The sequence below is a fragment of the Dermochelys coriacea genome, chromosome 24, assembly GCF_009764565.3.
Source record: "Dermochelys coriacea isolate rDerCor1 chromosome 24, rDerCor1.pri.v4, whole genome shotgun sequence".
Taxonomy (NCBI): Eukaryota; Metazoa; Chordata; order Testudines; family Dermochelyidae; genus Dermochelys; species Dermochelys coriacea.
In genome coordinates, this window is record NC_050091.1 from 1,753,568 (window position 1) to 1,774,592 (window position 21,025).

General features: G+C 57.3%; 2 protein-coding genes across 4 annotated transcripts; both read left to right on the top strand.

The window, feature by feature from the left end:
- Positions 1 to 8,604: 8,604 nt before the first annotated feature.
- Positions 8,605 to 10,878, top strand: LOC119847788 (protein S100-A4-like). Its single transcript, XM_038382871.2, has 2 exons — positions 8,605 to 8,901; positions 10,643 to 10,878. The coding sequence occupies exons 1-2, from the start codon at positions 8,761 to 8,763 to the stop codon at positions 10,805 to 10,807; spliced, it is 306 nt and encodes a 101-aa protein (XP_038238799.1). The 5' UTR covers positions 8,605 to 8,760; the 3' UTR covers positions 10,808 to 10,878.
- Positions 10,879 to 13,261: 2,383 nt separating this feature from the next.
- Positions 13,262 to 15,810, top strand: LOC119847786 (protein S100-A2-like). 3 transcript variants are annotated; one of them, XM_038382866.2, is made up of 3 exons: positions 13,262 to 13,429; positions 15,016 to 15,172; positions 15,566 to 15,810. In XM_038382866.2, exons 2-3 carry the CDS (start codon positions 15,032 to 15,034, stop codon positions 15,728 to 15,730), a joined length of 306 nt encoding a protein of 101 aa, XP_038238794.1. In that variant the 5' UTR covers positions 13,262 to 13,429; positions 15,016 to 15,031; the 3' UTR covers positions 15,731 to 15,810. The 3 variants fall into 3 exon arrangements, with proteins under 3 accessions (XP_038238794.1, XP_043357800.1, XP_043357799.1); XM_043501865.1 differs by lacking the exon at positions 13,262 to 13,429 and adding an exon at positions 13,464 to 13,514; XM_043501864.1 differs by lacking the exon at positions 13,262 to 13,429 and adding an exon at positions 14,353 to 14,492.
- The last annotated feature ends 5,215 nt before the right edge of the window (positions 15,811 to 21,025 follow it).

The following is a 21,025-nucleotide window of genomic DNA, read 5'->3' on the forward strand; positions in this document are numbered from 1 at the left end:
ACACCTCCAGGGGGTGCTCTGCAGGCGTGGCCCCGGCTCCTCTATCGGCAGGACTCAGCCCCCTGGGGCCTCGCGAAGCCACAGAGACTCCGCAGTCTGCTGGGCGGTCGCTGCGTGGTGCACATGGGGCAGCCCTGGGAACCGAGCCCACAACCCCAGCTCTAAAAGCCAGGGCCCTGCCGCATGAGCTAAGGGAGAATCTCCATCTGTTGTTTGCAACATAGGGGCTATGGCATAGGGATGGACAGTTGTGATCCCATCCAGCAGAAGGCAGCAGTGGGTCTCTCTCTCTCTCACATACACAAAAAGAAAAGGAGGACTTGTGGCACCTTAGAGACTAACAAATTTATTTGAGCATAAGCTTTCGTGAGCTACAGCTCACTGCATCGGATGCACCCCCCCCCCATGCACTATTAAATCCAGCTCCTGCCATGCTCTAGTGCCTCCACTAGGTGTCAGCAAACACTAGCACCAGCCGTGAGCTCGGCAGGCCAGTCCCCATCAGGCATAGGGGCTCAGAGCGGGTGCAGCTGCCCCCCAAGGCCCTGTGCGCTGACCCCCTGCTTCGAGCACCTGTAATAAACCCTGGGCCCCCTGATGACAACTGGAGTCAACAGAGAGACGCCCAGGCCCGTGGGCTTTGGCTAATAGGGAGAGGCCGAGCTGGGGCAGTCTGGACCTGTGGGGGTGGGGGGAAGCAGGCCCGAGGTCTGCCTCTCTCTGCTAATTCATCTTCACAGCCTCCCCCTGTCCACACAGTATTGTCACCCCCTTTTGTCCAGATGGGGAAACTGAGGCACAGAGGGGGCACATGAGTGGCAGAGCTGTCATTAGGGTTGGGTCCCTGTGGCCTCTCCTGTCACAGGATGGGGCAGCCCCAAGGATATTCCTGCTGAGCCTGGTGCTGGAGCTAAGCCCCTCAGGTTGTGTGGGGGCGAGATACCGACAAACAAGCCACCACTTGGCTGCAGTGGGAGCAGAGACCTGGATGCTCACTGCTTTGGGCCCAGCGGCTGACAGACAGCATCCCCCGTGGCTCTGGGGGGTGCAATGTCTCGGGGGGGTCCAGTGGGATCATTTCCCAGTGTGTTTTAGGAGCAAACAACACAGAGGAATCTGCTGCACAGGGAGGAGATGCTGCCCTGATGCCAGCTGCCATGCATGGGTCCCTGGGAACGGGCAGCACCAGCCGGGCTGCAGCGCGTCCCCCAGGACATAGGCCGCCGTGGGTCCTTAGAATCACAGAATATCAGGGTTGGAAGGGACCTCAGGAGGCATCTAGTTCAACCTCCTGCTCAAAGCAGGACCAACCCCAAATAAATCATCCCAGCCAGGGCTTTGCCAAGCCGGACCTTAAAAACCTCTAAGGATGGAGATTCCACCCCCTCCCTAGGAACCCATTCCAGTGCTTCACCACCCTCTGAGTGAAATAGTGTTTCCTAATATCCAACCTAGACCTCCCCACTGCAACTTGAGACCATGGCTCCTTGTTCTGTCATCTGCCACCTCTGAGAACAGCCGAGCTCCATCCTCTTTGGACCCCCCTTCAGGGAGTTGAAGGCTGCTCTCAAATCCCCCCTCACACTTCTCTTCTGCAGACTAAACAAGCCCAGTTCCCTCAGCGTGTCCTCATAAGTCACGTGCCCCAGCCCCTAATCATTTTCTTTCCCCTCCACTGGACTCTCTCCAATTTGTCCACATCCCTTCTGTAGTGCGGGGACCAAAACTGGACACAACACTCCAGGTGCCGAACAGAGGGGAATAATCACTTCCCCCGATCTGCTGGCGATGCTCCTACTAATACAACCCAATGTGCCACTGGCCTTGTTGGCTACGAGGGCGCGCTGCTGACTCATATCCAGCTTCTCGTCCTTCTCCCCAAGCATGGGGTATTAAATGTCTCTGTTTGCCCTTCATCTGCTGGGCTGGGGCGAGGGATTCTCAGGCTGGGAGGTGGGCGAACGCCTAGCGCTGGGGGAGGTGGGGGAGGCTGGGTGTTCCCAGGCATTCGTCTGTCCCCGTGGTGTATGGCGCGGTGGACTCCAGCAAGCTGAGTTCAAATCTCGGTTGGTCCCACATAGCCCATCTGCCCCCAGCTGGGGTGCCAGGACCTCACCCCGAGAGCAGAGCGGGGTGTCCCTGCAGTTGTCCGCTCAGGCCTCAGTGGAAAAACTGGCTGATCAGCTTTAATCCCTTGGGATCACGGGGGGCTGCGGGGAAGGATTGAGGGGCAACACAGGAGATGTTTGCAGGCTCCATTGTTGCTTTAATCCCATCTGGGGTTGACAGTTCCTTTGTTGCAAACCCCACTCAGTGGGCTCACCCCCCACACTGCAAAGCGGCTCAGAGCCAAGTGAAGGCAGGTGCCCAGGGCGGGGCCAGGTGACTCATCTGGCTACTCCGGGGCGTCTTTGAGAGAAAAAAGACACGAAAGCCCAGTGCAGATGGGAACTCCCAGCTGGTGAACAGCACCCCAGGGGTAGGTGTGTGTGTGTGTGGGGGGGGGGGCTGTAGTGGGGTCAAAGTACCAGGGGTGTGGAGGGCAAAGATCTTGGTCTGTGTTTGAGTGAGTATGTTTGGGTGGGTGTGTTTGGGGGAGGTGTATCAGGGGCCAGAGCCCCAGGGGTGTGGGTGGGACTCCCCCATTTCCTTTTCTTACATTCCCCCGGAGGAACGGGCCCCACCCTGCTGCCAGTGACGGCAGCATCCCAGCTTCCCCTGACTTCAGCGGCTGCAGGATCCGGCCCAAATCATCTGTGTGTGAAACCAGAGCTGGGAAAAGCACCGGCTGAGTGACACAGAGACATTTGGAGCGAGCGAGGTGCTGAGCCAAGAAGCGATATGTGAGCCCTGCCGCAGACGGGGGGGGGCACCGGTCAGCTAATTCTGCAGCCCCCAGGCCCAGCGAGAACACAAAGGGCTTTGCAAAGGGGCAGCCACATCTATGTCGTTAATCAGTTTTACTCTTCACTGCTGCAATGCAGCCACCTCTGGGGAGGGGAGGGCAGGGCAGGGCAGGGCAGGGCAGGGCAGGGGCAGCTGTTTGACAGGCCCACAGCAACACCGCGTGAGAGTCCAGGTCAGGGCTCAGCGCAGGGGATGGCGTCCAGCTGATGCTGCAGGCAGGGCTGAAGGGGGCAGAATGGACTGAGTGGAGCTGGGACGTGGCCAGGACACCGGGGTTCAGAATCCAGCTCTTGGGAACAGAGCCAGAGACCTGGGATGAGCAGGAGGGGGCAGGACGTCCACTGTAAAGCTCATCTGAAAGATGGTGCCTCCTGCAGCACGGCGCCCCCGACTGAGCCCCCTGGCCCCACAGCGCGGTGTCCCCGACTGAGCCCCCTGGCCCCGCAGCGCGGCGCCCCTGACTGATCCCCCTGGCCACGCAGCGTGGTGCCCCCGACTGAGCCCCCTGGCCCTGCAGTGCCTCCGACTGAGCCCCCTGGCCCCGCAGCGCGGTGCCCCCGATTGATTCCCCTGGCCCCGCAGTGCCCCCGACTGAGTCCCCTGGGCCTGCAGCGCGGCGCCCCCGATTGATCCCGCTGGCCCCGCAGTGCCCCCGACTGAGTCCCCTGGCCCCGCAGTGCGGCGCCCCCGATTGATCCCCCTGGCCCCGCAGCGCGGCGCCCCCGGCTGAGCCCCTAATTCAGTGCCTCATGTGTCTGCAGCCCACTGCAGCGCGGACACGTGGGGGGATTCATACGCACACAGGGATGGGGGTCTGCAGTGGCCCCTGTGCTGGTGCCCTGCCCACAGGGTTTGCCCTGGCAGGGGGCTGGATTTCCCTTTGCATCCCATTGGCGCACGTGGAGAACCCGACTCGGCCTCTCGCTGCCAGAGGCTCTGGGGCAGGAAAATCCTCCCCGTGCTCCTGGATCTGGCCCAGTGGCCCCACCCGAATCCAGCTGGGGCCCCCTCCCGTCCTGCATGTCTGGCTCCCCAGAGACCCAACTCCAAGGGCTTTTCCTGCCATCGCACTTCCCTCCTTGGGGGAAAATCCTCCCCAAAAGGTGGCTGGGAGGGATAGTGGGGCCTTTGTCTGGCCCCAGGTGCCTGCCTGGACCCCAGGCCTCAGCACTACAATGGTTCCTCCCCCAGGGGCGTGAGTTGGCTGCATGGGCGGGATACATGCTAATCGCCCTGCACCCCCTGCTAGCCCAGCCCTGGGCTCCCCCAGCTCTGCCATGCCCCTCCATCCTGACCCACAGCCCCCTGCTATCCCAGCCCTGCACTCCCCCAGCTCGGCCAGTGCCCCTCCAACCCGACCTGTGAGTCTAGCTGTGCCCCCCATAAGTACGACCCGTGCACCTTGGCCCAGCCCTGCAGGGCCCCTCTCTCTGGCAGCAAGAGGGGACCCAAGGCAGCCCTTGGTCTCTGTGCTGAGGCTGCCAGAAATTGGACCCGGGGTGTGTGTGTGTGTGTCTGAGGCTGCCAGAAATCGGGCCCAGGGTGTGTGTGTGTGTGTGTGTGTGTGTGTGAGGCTGCCAGAAATCAGGCCCAGGGGTGTGTGTGTGCATGTGTGTGGAGGAAGCCGATCCTGGATCTGGCTCGGGGGGATTGGGCCCTCCCTGGGATGGGGGTTCCTGGATCTCCTGTCTCAGAGCCCAGCAGCGAGAGCAGCAGCCCCCGCTTCCGGCCTCGGGTTGCGGCACCGCCTACGCTGCTGGCCGGGGACCTGGAAGAGCCTGGCTGTCCTGCTGGGGATTTTCCACTGGTGGGGGAGGTGTGGGGGGGGGAGCAGATCACAGGCTGTCTGGGCTAGAGCCAGGGCCTGAGCTGCCCCTGGGGTGCAGACGCTGCCCCCCCAGCTGTCCCCTATCTCCCCCCCATCCACGTGCCCCCACGACAGATCCTGCTGTGAGCAGAGCACAGGACTCATGGAGAAGGAGCTTCCCCTGCAGACCAGGGGCCCTACCCCACCCTGAGCATGAACCCCCCCGCCGAGCCCCGGCATCACCGCCCTGGGCAGGCACCTGGAAGAGCAACAGCCTCCAGCCCTCCCCACAGGGCCCTGGCACAGCTGCACCTGCTACCCTCCAGGCGTGTCCGTGGGCACCCGCTCGCCCCCAGCCCCGATGCCCCGTGGGTGCCCCTGGCTCCGGAGCACCCATGAGCTGGGGGGGGCCTGGCCGGGCAGAGAGCGAGGGGACTGGGCACGGCCCCTCTCCTGGCAGTGGGGCCAGGGCGGCTGAGTCCCTGCCCTGGAATCTCCCTGGGAAACCACAAGGCCGAAGCAGGGGCCACCGCTTCTGCTGCTAACTGAGCCCAGCGGCCTGGCTGGGTGCTGGGGGGGGAAGCAGCACACAGCACTGGGGGGGGATACTGTACTGGGGGCGTGAAATCAGGTACACAGCAATGGAGGGGGGAATCCAGCATGGGGGGGAATCAGGCACACAGCAATGGGGGGAATCTAGAACCGGGGGGGAGAATCAGGCACACAGCAATGCGGGGGGGAATCCAGCACCGGGGGGGGGGGAGCAGCACACAGCACTGGGGGGGAGGGAAATCCAGCATACAGTACTGGGGGGGAATACAGCATGGGGGGGGTAAATCCAGCACACAGCACTGGGGGGCGGGAGGAAATTGAGCACACAGCAGAGGGGAAGGGTGGGGCAGGGGATCCAGGGCACATGGCATGGGGAGGGCAGACCAGGAGGAGGGGCAGGAGCAGGGGATCCAGCGTGATGGTGGGGGGGGGATCCAGTACTCAGGGTGGGCTCTGGGGGGGATGCAGGGGATCCAGCAGACCTGGAAGGAGGGGCAGGGGCAGGGGATCCAGCACATACCAGGCGGGACAGAGGCTCTGAGCCGTGGTGGCAGCTTGGAAGGTGACACCGTCCAGAACTGCCTCAGTGCGGGGGCTGGTGCCAAGGGGGGGCGGGTGGCCCCCCAACCCCCAGAAATGCTCACACCTGACCTCGGAGGGGATGTAAAAGTCCTCGGCAGGCTGGGGGGACCTGAGACCAGTCTGTAAGATCGGGTAGGGCTGGTCCAGCGAGCCGGGCGCGTGCCCTGCAGGTAGCACCAGGGGAAGGGGCTGCACCTGCAGCCCGGGGGACGGAGGTCAGACCTCAGCAAAGCTCCATTTTGCTCTGGAGCAGGTGGCCAAGGGCCCCTGGGCCTGGAGGTTTCCGAGACTGGGCTGGACAAGTCGGCTTGAGGGCTGGGCTGGGCTCACCTGGCCCTGTCTCAGCACTGGGGGCTGGTGACCTCTCCAGGTCCCATCTAGCTGCACCTTGCCAGGATCGGAGTTCAGTACCGGGGTGAGCGGGTGAAATGCTCTGGCTGGGGCGGTGCATTAGATGGGCTCATGGTTCCTTCTGCTCTGAAAATCTAGGGAACACTGATCCTTGAAGGGGTTTCCTAGGCTCTGATATGACACCACTAGGAATTAGCTCAGCTCGCTACCCAGCATAAGCTGGCTTCAAACCAGTGTCGGAGAGATGAGAAAGAAAGCGACTGTGGGCCCAGCCCTTGAACCATCACCTGATCCTGCCCCGAGAGAAGCCGTGGCCATGACTCAGCCCCCATGCCCTGCCCTGTGGCAGAACTGTAGAGCCCCAGCTCAGGTTTCAGGGCATGGGATCCAGCCAGCTGCCACCTTCTAATCAAACAGCCCCTTGCTATTGTGGGGCTGGGTAAACAGGAGTGGGAGCTCGACTGACAATACAGCCACCCAGCCCAGCAAACACTGCTGCTCTCAGAGCCAAGCGACCGGAATCAGCAGCAAACAGGGCACAGCTGCCCCAGGGTGCCCCACTCTGTCACCCAGCCTGCCAGGGGCCCGGGAACTGGGAGCTAACTGTGCCTTTAAGAGCAAGCAGAATTAGCCCCGTTCTGCGGAGCCCGCGATGTTTGATAGGGGCTGTTTGAAGTGCTGGTCACATGTCGGGCCACGTTCCTCCCTGGTGACAGGTGACACGAGGGGCTGAGACCGGGAGACTGGGGCGGTAGCGCCCCCCATCTGCCCTGGGTGCGTTATTTGAGCGGGGGGTCCACACGTCCGATCCGACAGCCCCAGCGCGCTGATGGTGGAGACCTTGCCTGCCTGTCTGGGCTGCTGGGAGCTCTCTGTGCTGGGGAGAGTCCTCCGGGCCAGTGGGATTCGGCTCCCTTGCCTGTAACCACGGCCTCGTCTGTCAGCCACAGCTAACGAGCTCCCTGCAGGCCTCAGTGCTGGCGGGGGATCACCTGGCCTGCAGTGAAACGCTGGGGCGAGTCCCGTTCTAGTCAGGCCCAGGAACCCTGCAGCTCAGCGGACACAAGCTGCACATCCTGCCCTGTCTGCAGACGCTCCAGGAGGCCTTCGGAGCAGGGACTGTGCTTGCCGGAAGAAGCCACTGGGCAAACCACGTGGTCTCCTGCACCATGGCAGCTTGACCCGTTTCTGACCCCAGCGAGCTGGCAAGCCGGGCCTGAACCAAAGCTGTGATCGGAGACAGGCTGGGCTCTTGCTCCCCCCAGCCTTCTACGGGCCGAAAGGGGAAACCGCAGCCACAGCGATCCGGGGAGGGAAGTCACTTTGTGGCTAGCAGGGCTATTGGTCACGCTCAGCCTTAGGGACAGGAGCACAGCCACGGGCAGCTCCTCTGGCTGCTAATCGACTCTCCCGGCCCCTTCCCGCCACGCCAGCTGGGCCCCTCACAGTGAGTCGGGGATTTTACTCTCTGATGTAGAGAAACCCCCCCACCCCATTTTGCAGACAGGGAATTAAGGCACAGGGAGGAGCAGAGACTGGTCCAAGGTCACCCACAGAGCCTGTGGCAGCCCAGGGAACTGAGCCCGGGTGTCCCACGTCCCAGGTTAGACCCCATCTGCTAGACCCTCCTTCCCCTGCCGTGGCGGGTCAGTGACTAGTGAGGGAGGAGGGTAAGGAAGGCACTGGCTGGCCCAAGCTGACCACGGCCTCCCCGGAGACTGTGCCCAAGTGTCAGCTTGAGTCTCAGCCGGGTCAATTCCACATCTTCACCTGTCAGCACAGGGGCCCAATGACCTGAGTGAAGAGCCAGCCACGCTCTGGTAATGAGATCACATGGCTCATTAGGCAAAACCAGGGTGTGGGTGAAACTGGCAGGGAGCGAATCTCCTTTATTCACTAGCTGCAGATCAGGGCTGGTTGGGAGGGGGTTGCTGCGGGATGAGATCCCGTGTTACTGGCTGTTTTGAAAGCTGCAGGGGATTTGGGTGGCAGGGCTCGGAGAGTATAAATGGCAAGTTCCCGCTGTGCACCAGCATCTCTGCTCCTTGGCTGCCAGCCCTTGCCCTGCTCTCAGTAAGCTGCTCCCTCCGGGGCTCCCTATCGATTGCTGCCTGGGCAGATGGCTCTAGATTTAGGCCAGAGCTGCATGTTACTCTCTGCTGCAGCCTTCACCCAGATGTTGTCTCCAGCTGTGCTGCCAGGCCCCTCGCCAGCTGTGGAGATCTCTCTCCAGAACGTACAGCTGTGCTCAGCTGGGCCAATCCCTTGCCAGCTGCTAAGGCCCTTCCCCGGCACTGAGTCGGAGACGGGCTCCAGCTGCGGCCATTCCTCTCTGTCACGGAGGACATTGCATCCAGTGGTGCAAATGCCTTTCCAAGATGGTGGAGCTAGTTTGAGACACTCCCGGCACCATCTTCCCTCCTATTCTGTGAGCCTGGGCGAGGGGCAGTCAGCACATGAGGACAACTCTGTTCCCATTGTCACCACCTTCCCTTCGCCCCACTCCCTGGCTCTAAGCCTCGCCTCTTGCTTCTGCTTCTCAGGTTCACGCGCGGTCCGTGATGGCAGGTCCCCTGGAGCAGGCTCTGGCCGTGATGGTCTTGACCTTCCACAAGTACTCAGCAAAGCAAGGCGACAAATTCAAACTCAGCAAGGCTGAGCTCAAGGAGCTGCTGATCAAGGAGCTTCCGAGCTTTGAGAGCGTAAGTGCCGCGGTGCAGGGAAAAGACTGAAACGCTGAGACATGTTGGGTGATGTCTCAAAGGGGCGGGGGGAATGTGCCTCCTGTCCATGAAGGGTATCAATCAAGGAGCAGGGAGGAATTATTACCAGTGGTGGATTGGTCTAAGGCTCAAAGCTCCATCTGCCTTGTGCTTTGGTCTCCACATGGAGAGGTGGGTTCTGGTCCACTCTCCTCTGCGTAGAGGTCTGTGGTTATGCAGGAGGCCAGGCCAGATGGTCATAGTCCCACCCATCTGCCCTTAATGTGGCACATAGAAGAGTAAGTTGAATGGGAAGAGAAGCCGCAGACGCCATGAAGGACTGTGTTATTGTCCTATTTCATGTGCAAAGTGCCCAGATACTGTGGTGATGGGCGCCACTACAAAGCCCTCAGGGAGATCGGACAGACAATTGCAGCAGGAAGAAATTAAGAGAAGAAATAGTTAGGGTAAATATTAGGGAAAAGAATCAAAATGGTCACAATTTTTTGGTTGAACTAATATTTATGGTGAAACCTGACCATCCTTCAGAGCCAGACATTTTCACAAAAATGTACTGATTTTTTAAAATTTCTGACAAATATTCTCTCTTTCTTTCTTTCTTTCTTTCTTTCTTTCTTTCTTTCTTTCTTTCTTTCTTCCCAACTCTGATTAGTCAGTTTAAACAATTTTTTTTTATTATAAAAGGACTTTTTTTCATTATCAAAATGTTCATTTTTGGAAAACACTCCCCCCCAAAAGAAATCCCCTTGATTTTGGAAATAAAACAATTTGCATTTTCAAAAATTACCAAATTAAAAAACAAAAAGAAAATTTCAATAATAATAATGAAAAAGCTCCATGGAAAGATATTCAATACACAAAATCTGCCTGTTTCAAGGACTAATCAAATTACGATGCTTTCCAAATTGCCATAAAGATTGATCTTTTCCCACAATCAGAACTATTCAGTGAGATCTCCAGAAATGCCGGACGCACTCCCAGGTGAAGAGCTGGGCCCCCTAGTCTGCGATTAACAAGGCCCCTGCACTGGTCACGTATGGGAACAGAGCCTGGGTCTTTCAGCTCATGCTCTCAGATTCAGACTACGCCCATTAACCCAGAGGCAGTAGCAGACTCAGCCGTCCAGATGTGGTGCACCACTAGAGTGGGACAAAGAGCCAAACACGGTTAGCGTGGGTTACGTGAAGACGTACCATGATTTAATGTTTGGAGGGTGATAACACCCCAAGGTCTCCACCAGATCAGGAGCTTGTTGTGTTGGGTGCTGCCCAGACATGAGTGATGGTCCCAGAGCCAATGTGCTCCTAGTTTAACTAGACTACAATCAATTCATGATGGTGAATATTTTGGAAGGGCTAGCGAACCATGTGCTTCCAGGCTTACACTAGTTAGACTGTAAAACTTAGCCTTTTGGGTGGATTGTCCCAGATCGGCCAGCTGGGGGTTCCCTGCACCCTTTTGTGAAGCTGCTGGTGCCAGCCACTGTCGGAGGTGGGATACTGGCTGGTCTGATACAGGCTGCCATGCTCCTAGACAAGACATGCCCAGCAGCTGAACCACCCAAGCAAGTGGTGAGGGGGAGGGAGGGAGGTAGCCAGGATATTGGGATGCTCTACCATTGACTGGCTGAGCGTCCGATGGGCAGCCTGGGGGTGGCAGGGACTCCACGTAGAAGCAGGCCGCTGAGCTAACCCGGCGTCTCTCCCCCTGCTTCTCACAGAAGCAAATGGACGACGCTGAATTCCAGAAGATCATGAACGACCTGGATATCAACAAGGACAATGAGGTGGATTTCCAGGAGTTCGCCAGCTTCTTAGGCTGTGTGGCCATGGGCTTCAACGAGTTCTTCAAGGAACATCGCCAGAAGCAGCTGTGTAAGAAGTGACCCCAGACGCCCACGGGGCCGGGATTCCCATGCCTTAGCCCCCCCCGTGACCCCCTTGTTTCCAGTGTAGTCACCCGGGCTTTCAATAAAAGTCTTTCTAAAAATGCTTATGCCAGGGTATGTCCCAGGTGCAAGATTTTCTGTGCTGGTCTTCAGAGCTCTGTGATCCCAGAGTCTCATCTGAGCCTTTCAGAATCCAGCTGATAACGAGGGGAGGGAGCAGCGGCCATGGTAGAGAAGGCTCAGGTCTAACCTCCTGGCTAATTAGCCTTTTAAAATTACTCATCAATTCCCTCTGCCAATTCCTTTCGGGCTAGGTTTTCCCATGCTGCGTCCCAGCCCGGGGGCGATTGTTTTGGAAACTTTGAGCTGTTTCCGAGTGATGCAAGCAGAAAAGGTAAAAGAAGGACCCCACAAGCTTGGCTCTGCGTGCTCTGAGCAGAGCCTCGGCACGCCGGTAGCTTGAACCATATGGCCCAATCTCGGGCCGACTCGGCTTGCAAAGCTCTCGGGGCCTGAGCTTTGGTGGCCCACGCGTGCGAGCAGTGAAGGGCTGTACAAGGCCAGCTTGGAACAATAATCTCGAATTCTCCAAGCTGGGCTGCATTCTCGGTGGGTCCTGATGCCCCGGTCAGTCTCATAGCCCTGCGGCTAAAGCCTCCCTGCCCTGGTCAGTTCCTTGTGCCGCCCTCTTCCCTGGAAGAGCCGAGCGCCTTCCCGCTGTGCAGTAAGTCACGGGACTAATGTTTGGAGGTCGCCTTCCACTGACGAGCCGGGTCGTTTCGCTTCCACATGATCTATATCGAGAGAGCACAAGCAGCAGGCTCATGCAGGGCTTTGAGTTTCTTCATTCACCCGTAGCTTCGCTCACACTGGGCGTCGGTTAATACACGCATTGACCCCTCCCGGAGCCACGATTTAGAGCAGGGGGGCCCAAGGCAGGCGGACGTGAACCCACGGGGCAACCCTGCCCATAAGGCGGGTGTCCGGGCCATGCTGAGAGGGTGAGTGACTGAAGAGACCCCTGGATCTGCCATTTCCAAGATGCTGAAACTCTGAGGGCTAATGTGGGACCCAAGGCCAGGGCTGTTTGCAGCAGGGAAGCAGATGAAGGCTTGGAGAGGAAGCGTCCCCTAAGCTACTAGAGGGACTAGACCCCCCGGGAGAATCTCAGAGGCTGAAGAGGTGGGAATCATAGAAATGTCGGGCTGGAAGGGCCTCGCGAGGTCATCTAGTCCAGTCCCCTGCACTCAGGCAGGACTAAGTGTTATCTAGACCATCCCTGACAGGGGTTTGTCCAACCTGCTCCTAAAACCCTCCAGTGACAGAGATTCCACAGCCTCCTTCAGTAATTAGTTCCAGCACTGACAGGCTGTTTTTCCTAATGTCTGATCTAAGTCTCCCTTGCTTCAATTTCAACCCGTTACTTCTTGTCCTGGCCCTCGTGGTTCAGGAGAACAATTTATCACCCTCCTCTTTATAACAACCCTTTACATGTCTGAAGACTGTCCTGTTCCTCCCTCAGTCTTCTCTTCTCTACACGAAACAAACCCAATTTTCCTTGTAGGCCGTGTTTTCTAGACCTCTCCTCTGGGCTTTCTCCAATGTGCCCACACCTTCCCTGAAGCACAGTGTTCAGAACTGGACACTGCTCCGGGTGAGGCCCGATCAGCGCTCAGAAGAGCGGAAGAATTACTTCCTATGTCCCGCTTATAACACTGCTGCTGGTCCAGCCCGGAGTGACGCTCGCTTTCTTTGCAATAGTATCATGTGGGCTCATAGCCTGAGACCCACTGTAACCCCCAGATCCTTTTCTGCAATACCCCAGGCTCGGCACTCCATTTCCCATTCTGTATTTGTGCAACTGATTATTCTGGGAATCGAATCTGGGGTTGGTCTGAATTCCTGCCCTGTAACGTTTTGCACCCTAGCTCCTGGTACATGGAGCAGCTGAGCTCACATGGCTGGGTCCGTGCTCAGGCGTGTGGGTGTGGCTGCAGTTACCCAGGTGCGCCTCAGCTCTGCAATACCTGCTAGACAGGTCTCAGCTCACACGCCCAGGACCTCGTTAGCGGGTGGCAGGTCTGTGCTGGTTAACAGGAAAAGCTGCTGTTAATATTCATGGTTTAAACAGCAGCCACAGGAGCCCAAAGGGGAAAATGCCTTTTAATTTTGTGGGGTGATACCCGGGGGTCTTGCTAGGCCAGGGAGTCAGTGGGGGGGGGAATCCACCCCCAAATGAGGATTTATCCCTGCATTTCCCACTGACAATTCTCCATCCAAACCACAAACGACTTGCAGCTCCAAAGTACCCGATGGACATTAATTAACCCCGCCCAAGCCACCCAGCTTCCCTTCCCAGGGACAGGACACAACTGAAGTAGAGACGCTGGGTGCTGAAGATGGAAATGCAGCTGGCAGGGCCAGCAGGGGCTATGAGATCAGGGAGGGTGCAGGCTGGCCAGGGGGAGGGTGTCTTCGAAGGGGAATTCAGGTTCTTACAGGTCTGCTCTTCCCAGAGCTGCTGGAGAAAGCAGGCTGCATCCTATTGCGTATAGAGCTGCATTTCCCCTGCCTTCATTCCCCTCCCTCGCTGCTCGGATCCCCTTTCCGCTTGGCTTGGTAAGTTTTCTGGGGATTATTTGGTTTCATTGCACAGCCTTGCTTCGCAGATGGCACTTTGAGAGGCGTTGGGACTCCCTGGCAGGTGCAGAGTGAGAAGGCTGGGTCCAGCTGTGCAAAACCCACTCCGGACGGGCAACCGGGGCTGGGCCCAGAGCTGCCGACAAGGGCTACAGAGCCGCACCCCGGAGCCCGGCAGAGTTCAAAGGGGGAGGGGTGTGGCCATTGAGCTGGGGATGTTCTGACCCATCAGCTCAACCAGCTCTGCTTCCTTGTGTGTGTGCCGCAGAAATCTGCGCCTGCATCTCTCACACCCGGCGCTGGCCAGTGGAAAGAGGCACAGTGGGGCAGCCTGAACCAGGATGCCTGGGTTCTAATCCCTGCTTTGCCACTGACTTGTTGCGTAACCCAGAGCCTGTCTTTCACCATTCTGCTTCTCCATAGGCCTCTCCTTCCCAGGGGCGCTGGGGGACGCTGCTCTGCTAATGAAGGCACAAAGCAGGGGAATTACATAGGTTTTCCAGCCCCATTGCTACTTTGAACTCTCCCTGTGTGGAGCTGGGACTGAGCAGCGAGCGTTGCCATGGGGTCCTAGCTCAGCCATGGGGCCCTGGCTGCCAAGAAGAGCCCCGCGCAGGACTCGCGGAGAGCCCTGCAGCAGGACCCACTGCCATAATGGCAGGAGTGAGATTAAACCCGTGCAGGGCCCTAGCTGCTAGGCACCACTGCAGTGGGAAGAACCCATAACCATGGAGCCAGCCCCAGAGAATTCAGTTCAATGAGACTCGACGGGCAGGACAAATGCTGTCAGAGCACCTGGAAAAGCCAGACCTGCTTTGGTATCCGTCAGACGCAGGCACGGCCTCCCAGTACAGGGTTGTACAATAGGGGCTGGGCTTTGCCTCCCTCTGTCTGTCTCATTCCTGAGGCTATGATCCTGGCATGCCACATTTTTAGTCAATTTCCCGGCAGGGAAAAAAAACAGTCACTCACGGCAAGGTCACCAGATAATGTAGCTTTTGCTCCATCAATGTGCCCCAGAGCACAGTGGGGGTGCTGCAAGGTGAGACCTTGCGGGGGGAGGCTGGAGAGTCAGCCCCCCTCCCCATGCAGCGCCATTGCCTCTCCCCCAAGCCCTGCACTCTGCGGTCCATAGAGTCATAGATTCTTTGGCCAGAAGGGACCAGCTAGTCCTGGATCATGTGGCCCCAGAACCTCGACCAGGGATTTTGGCATCCAGCCCAGCACTGCTGGCTGAGCTTCAGCTGCAGTTTGAGACAGGCACCCAGTCTTGATTCAGTGACTCCAGGGGAGAGAGACCCCATCATAGTGGGTTAAAAGTTTGTGCCGTATTTCTAGGCTGAATGTATCGAGCTTCGGCTTCCAGCCATTGGATCCTGTGATGCCTTGTTGTATTGAAGCAGTGCCCGCCTGCTCTCAGAAATCTCTTCCTCACGCGCGTACTTGCAGAGCGGGATCACCTCACCTCCGAACCAGCTCTTGGCTAAAGGGACGGAGCGCCATTCAGCTCGCACTGCGAGGCGGGTTTTAAATCATTCCAGTAGCTCTTTTCTTCCCTCTTTCAGAACTGCAGGCGGCGGGATGGCGTCTCCGCTGGAACAGGCCCTCGCAGTGCTGGTGGCCACCTTCCACAAGTATTCTGGCAAGGAGGGGGACAGGTACAGGCTCAGCAAGGCGGAGATGAAGGAGTTGCTCCTCACGGAGCTGCCCAGCTTTGTTGGGGTAAGTTGAGGGAGATGCGGGTGGGGGGACTCCAGGGCTGGACCATGGAGGCTCCGCCTGACGCTTTCAGAGCCGACGGGCATCAAGCAGCCAACGTGGCTCCCAAGTAACAACAGTCACAGCTGATGTGGCACGTAGATCCATAGCTCTTCACAAAGGAAGTATGATATGGGGAAACTGAGTTGGGGCAGTGATTTCCTTAAGAGAATGCAGCAGGTCAGTGGTAGATCCCAGAATAGAACCCAGGAGTCCTGGCTCCCAGCTCTGTGCTGTAACCTTGACACGATCCTTCCTCCTCCCCATCTATCAGCCCATGGAGCCCGGCTTCATATTTGACCACGCTGCTCAGGTTTCACATTCAACACCCGTGTCTCTCTCCTCCCCCTGCTGCAGGACCAGGTGGATGAAAGTGGCCTGAAGAAGCTAATGGGGAATCTGGATGCCAACAGGGACGAGGAGCTAGATTTCCAGGAGTACGCAGTGTTCCTGGCCCTCACCGCCGAGCTGTGTGACGAGTTCTTCCGGGAGTGTGCCGACGAGAGGAACCGGAAGATCTGAACCTGGAGCTGCCTGCCTGGCCACTGTGTGTGTACACGCATGTGTTGGGGTCAGCGCACAGTAAAGATGCTTCAGCCAGAGGTTTCCATTGTGTCTCGTGAGCAGGGGCTGGGATCGGGCCCCCAGAAGGCTTCCCTTTCCCCCTTATAATGCCCCTGGCTTCCCGCCTGACCCAGAGGCTGCTGACACAGAGATGCAACCCAGGGCCTTCCGGCAAACAGCCTGCCATGCCCATGAAACCTCCGTGGCAGGAGGAGAAAGGAGGGGGTTAAACCATGTGCTGGGCAGAAAATCCAAGTCTGATCCGACTCACAGGGATCTCACACGCCAGGCTGATCCTCACATACCCTCCCTTCCCAGCAGGCACTCAGATACCCCAGTGACAGGCAGGGTATTGGGACCTGGCTAGAACAGCCAGTGCCAACCCCCCCAAACCTGCCTCCCTCAGCCCTGCGAGGAACCTCAGCCCGGCCCCACGAATGGGTGACTGGCTTGGTTTCACAGACACATGGGGGGAGTAGGCGCCTGCCTGCCTGCCGTTAGGCTCGGGGCTTTGCTTGGCGGGGGGCATAGATTCATTGATGCCAAGGCCAGAAGGGACCGTTGCGATCCTCTGGTCTGTGAAACCACTTCCTGCACAGCTCCAGCCAGAGAACAGCCCCACAGAACTCCTACAGCAGAGCGTTTTGGAAAACATCCCATCAGGATTCTTAAATTGTCAGTGATGGAGAATCGCCCCCCCAGTCCCAGCCCCCACCCCTTAGGAAATCGCCCCTCCGGGTAATTACTCTCTCTCTGAAAAATGTACCCCTTATTCCCACTCCGAATGCGGCCAGCTTCAGATTCCAGCCCCGGGCTAGCGTTGGACCATCCCTGCATCTTTGTTCTCCCGGGGATGCAGCCGGTGCCCAAAAACTCACAAGGCCGAGCTCCACGTCCCCCCGGCTGCTCTGTTGGGTTCTGGGGCCGTTTGCACTAGAACACGGTGAGCAGCGCTGGAGGGCTCCCAGATTGTTTAAAGGGACACTGCCCAATTCTGACCCGCCCCAGCCAGGGGTAGGGAATCTATTGCTCTTACACAACACCCTTCACCCCTGAGAAGCTCTGAGTGCTGCAGGACACACAGCGCCACTGAAATGCAGCCCGTTGTGAGGCAGAGGGTGGCAGCAACCCCAGCGCGCTGCACAATTGAGCGTGGGATTTTACCAGCTATGGAGAACAGGCAGAGCATTTTCCTGATTGTGCCACAGCCTCTTAAAGCTAGGTGGGACGCACTGATTGCTCTCAGCAGGGGGGAGTCTGACCTGGGCTTGCACGGAGATCTAGGGTTTCAAACTTCAGACCATGAGCACCCCTCTCTGGCTTGATGGAATTATTATTATACAGAGCCAGGAACTTAGTTTTCTTGACCACTGCTCCCTTGCTGTAATAACCACTAGACCCTACTCCCTCTGAGTGCTGGAATGGAACCTAGTTCTCCAAACAACCCATCCCCTTCTGCGGCATCAGAGCTGGGAATGGAGCCATGCTGCACCATGCTGAGGAGGGGCTAGAAGGCGAGAAAGCTGGGAAGAAGTGCCAAGGGTCTTTTAGGGGAGGGGACGTGCACCTGCTGCTGAAACCTGACGGGAAACTGAGGATGGGAAGAGGACATAGAGAAGGGTGGTGGTGGTGGTGGGGGAAATCTAGGGATGGAAGGTGAAGACGACACGTAGGGAAAGGAGTTCCAGGGATAAGCTGCCCCTAGCAAATGTCCGCATCACTGTATAGCCCTAACCCATCACCTTCCCCGCCCCCCTGGGATCTGTTACAGCCTTGTCTATCCAGCCCATCATTCAGCTCATGAGCTATTCAGGACTCAGCCTGCACACTCTCTGCAGCCCCTGCACATACGGGTGCCCAGTGAGACCAAGAAAAGCAGAAGCAGAGAGAAAGAGTCAGACTCTGCAGAGCTGCCGAGATGGGCTTTTATTTCAGGCGAAGAGCCTTCAAAACAGTTAAGTCTGGTGCTTAATTTGTGCCAGACCGAAGCCCCGGCACCTCTGGGCTTGGCAGGTCAGAGCCCGGTGCCTCTTTCATTGCAAATTGAGCCCTGGTTAAGGCCCTGTGCAGCATCATGTGCCCTGATTGCAATGGAGCAAAGTTACAGGCTCCACACGGTGCCTAGGACCTCCTCTTCCAGCATTAGCAGCCTCCCACACAAAGGAAAAAGGAGGCCCCCCCATAAGTCAGTTGATCATTTAGATCTCCTACAAGATGGGAGACTGACCCCCCCCTTCAGTCCTGCCCTATGGGGCTGCCTGCTCTGAATTAGCCAAGCTCCCCTGTCCCCACCTGCCAATGCCCAGCCTCAGCTGAAAACCAGAGTAATTTACCACGGTCCTAGGTCCATGGTAAATTCACTCATCTACCTAGAGCAAGATCCTGCATGCAGTGAGAGAACCAGCTCTAAAGTCCGTCACTGAAATGCTACACCCCAGAGACATCCGCCCGGGCTATTTATAAAAGCCCAAACCACAAACAAAGCCAGCTTTTTTTCCCCCTGTCTTTAAAACAGCCCTTCTCACTTTTTCCACAACTTCCCCAGCTCTGAAAATACTCAGATTTCTCAGTACCTTTCCCTACCCCCTGAGCTGGTCTTTTATAATACAGCTGGCCTGTCCCACGCCCCTGGGGGACCAATCAGCTTCCCACATCAGGTAAGGAAATTGACAACAGATTTAACCTACTTAATTGGGAGACCAGATTCAAAGGGGGGGGAGGGGAGAAAGAGTTGTTCTGCTAAAGTGATCTTTAAATCAATTATTTAAAGGTAAAACTGCAGACAAGATCCTCTCCCAGTGCCAGAAGCAACTACATTTCCAGAGAGGGCTGTATACAATGGCAGGAATTTGTACCGGTTTTCTGTTTATTTAAGATGCATTATTTAACGAGCTGCGGATTTTATTTGATGTTATTTTTTGTTTGCCAAGGGAGGGGGTAGTTTCATGGCCCTGTGTTCTCCCGGTAATACACCAAGCCTCTGAAGGTTTAATGACACTTCATTATCCAGCCCTGAACCGCCCTCTCAAAAGATGTAAAAAGCTCAGAAATCGCCAATGAGCTTTTTCCATATCGTGATAACGTCTCTCTTAGCTTTCCAGTGTCTGCCTGCTGTTACCAGAGTAGCTGAACATCTCACAAGTTTTTGAAACTATTTATCGGGGAAGTTTTAACAAGTTTACAAATCCTTGGGGGTAAACACCAGAAACAAAACCATCACTGCACCGGTGAGCTTTGTTATACAGGAATATAGTCGTGGGCTCTTCCGGTCTAATATGGCATTGCCCTATTGCAGAATGAGTGGCATACGACACTTGTAATAGGCTGTTTGTTGTATCTCACAGTGGTTCATATGTTTGTCTGCACCCCCCTGGGTAGCAAGAAAGTGCTGGTCACCCCCGAAACGAGGCCCAGAAAGTGGGGTCAGGAAGGTGCTTAGGCATGCAAGTTTCAGGTTTAGGGGCCTAAATCCAAGTCTTGGCTCCACTATGATCCACAAAACTCCCGCTGAGCCTTGTAGGCACCTAAACCTATCCGGGCACCTACGTTACTGCCTCTGGACCCCAGCCCCACCGCCTCTGTCTAGGAGTCTGGGCGCCCACGCCCAGAAAGGCCCGTGGAGCGGGAGCAGATAGGCGGTTGGCTGTCCCAGTTGTGTGCGGGCCTGAGCTGGTAGGCGGGCTCCGGGTGCAACTCCTTGGTCAGGTCTGTTCAGAAGTGGGCTGGAGGCGTGCCCATCTTATAACTTTTTGCCCTGTGGCAAGAGCACTCAAGTGGGATATGGGAGACCCAGGCTTGATTCCCTCCTCCCCGCTAGAGGGGGAGAAAGGATTTAAATGGAGGGGAAGGGAGAGAAGAGCTTGTACACAGTAAGTAAAGGAGTCCAGGACCCTCTCGGGAGCTTCTTGGGCCGAGGGATTCATGGAGTCACAGATGGCCAGGGGGAGCATTGCGGAGATCTTGTCTGACCTCCGGGATAACATGGGACGGACAGCTGCCCCCCCATAATTCCCAGAGCAGAGTGTTTAGACAGATGCCCAGCCTGGATTTCAAAACTGTCTGGGACGCTGCTCCAACAAGTGCGGCTCAGGGCATGGATTCAAAGGCAATTTGATGCAACCCTTGGGTGGATCTGGCTCGGGGCCATTTCCCAGACCTGCCTGCGATATTAACACCGATGCCTGGGAGAGCCCGTCTGAGTCTGAACCGGGAGCTGGTAAAGCAGGTGGCTGCAGGACGGCAGTAAATCCAGGCTGGCTCCTACCCACCCTACACGCCTGCTCACACTTGGCTCTCCCAGACCCTTAACCTTGTTGTTCGTGTTGGTGAGTTCGGTTCCTAAATGCTGCCATCTTTCCCAGAGGGGTTGGGCTTGGCTCCGGAGGTTGCTCCGATGTTCCAGCTATGGGGATGCGGCTCCCAGGAAGCGATGATGGTGGAGGTTTCTGGCGCGATCGGCCTCCACGTCTGCCAGCATGTGCAGCAGCAGAGGGTGGTGCAGGGGAGAGGGGGAATGGGGAAGCCCTGGCAGAGGAGGGGAAGGAGGGTTGGGAGCCACCGCACCCCTTGCCATATGCCTTTGGATGGTCGCTCAGTCTGTCTCTCCAGCTGGCTCCCAGCGCTGGGCGCGTCATTTTCAAGGCAAATGGGGATTTACTCAGCAGCTGCCCTGCCAAAGCGCTGCCTGGCCTGGCCCGGGACCACTCTAGGAGCAATGTATTTTAACCGTGGGTGGGCAGCTCGGGCCCACCTGCCTCTGGGGGTGGGAGATGAGAAGAGCTTTGTAAAGAGCAGGGTTGTGTCTGTGGCCAGCGTCATCCCTTTGATCCCTGCAGCCTCCAGCTTGTCTCCCATGACCTCTGCCATTCCCCCGGCTGCTCAGAGCAACCAGCTGGCCTGAGCTGGGCATTTTCCTGCCTTTGCCCTGCCAGGATGGGTATGTTTATCCACCTGCCTGTGGAGGTCTGGGGTCCGGCTCTCTGCACAGGAGGGGAGAACTGGCAATAGGGCCCCTCACTTCTGCAGGACCCCATAAACCCATGTCCCCTTTGGAGCAGCCAGGAAACACTGCCAGGAAAATGTCCTGGCCTTGGCCCAATGCTGCTTGGCCATCCTCACCATGAAGACTATCTATCTATCTATCTATCTATCTATCTATCTATCTATCTATCTATCTATCTATCTATCTATCTATCCTTCCTTACACAATGTCTCTCTCTCTCTCTTGCTCTCTCATGTATTCTACTGACCACC

What these genes read in the sequence shown, in the direction of transcription:
- LOC119847788 (XM_038382871.2), top strand. Translation starts at nt 8,761, where the DNA reads ATGGCAGGTCCCCTGGAGCAGGCTCTGGCCGTGATGGTCTTGACCTTC. An exon ending in AGCTTCCGAGCTTTGAGAGC is followed by an intron (nt 8,902 to 10,642) that starts GTAAGTGCCGCG and finishes TGCTTCTCACAG; the next exon opens with AAGCAAATGGACGACGCTGA.
- LOC119847786 (XM_038382866.2), top strand. Translation starts at nt 15,032, where the DNA reads ATGGCGTCTCCGCTGGAACAGGCCCTCGCAGTGCTGGTGGCCACCTTC. An exon ending in AGCTGCCCAGCTTTGTTGGG is followed by an intron (nt 15,173 to 15,565) that starts GTAAGTTGAGGG and finishes CCCCTGCTGCAG; the next exon opens with GACCAGGTGGATGAAAGTGG.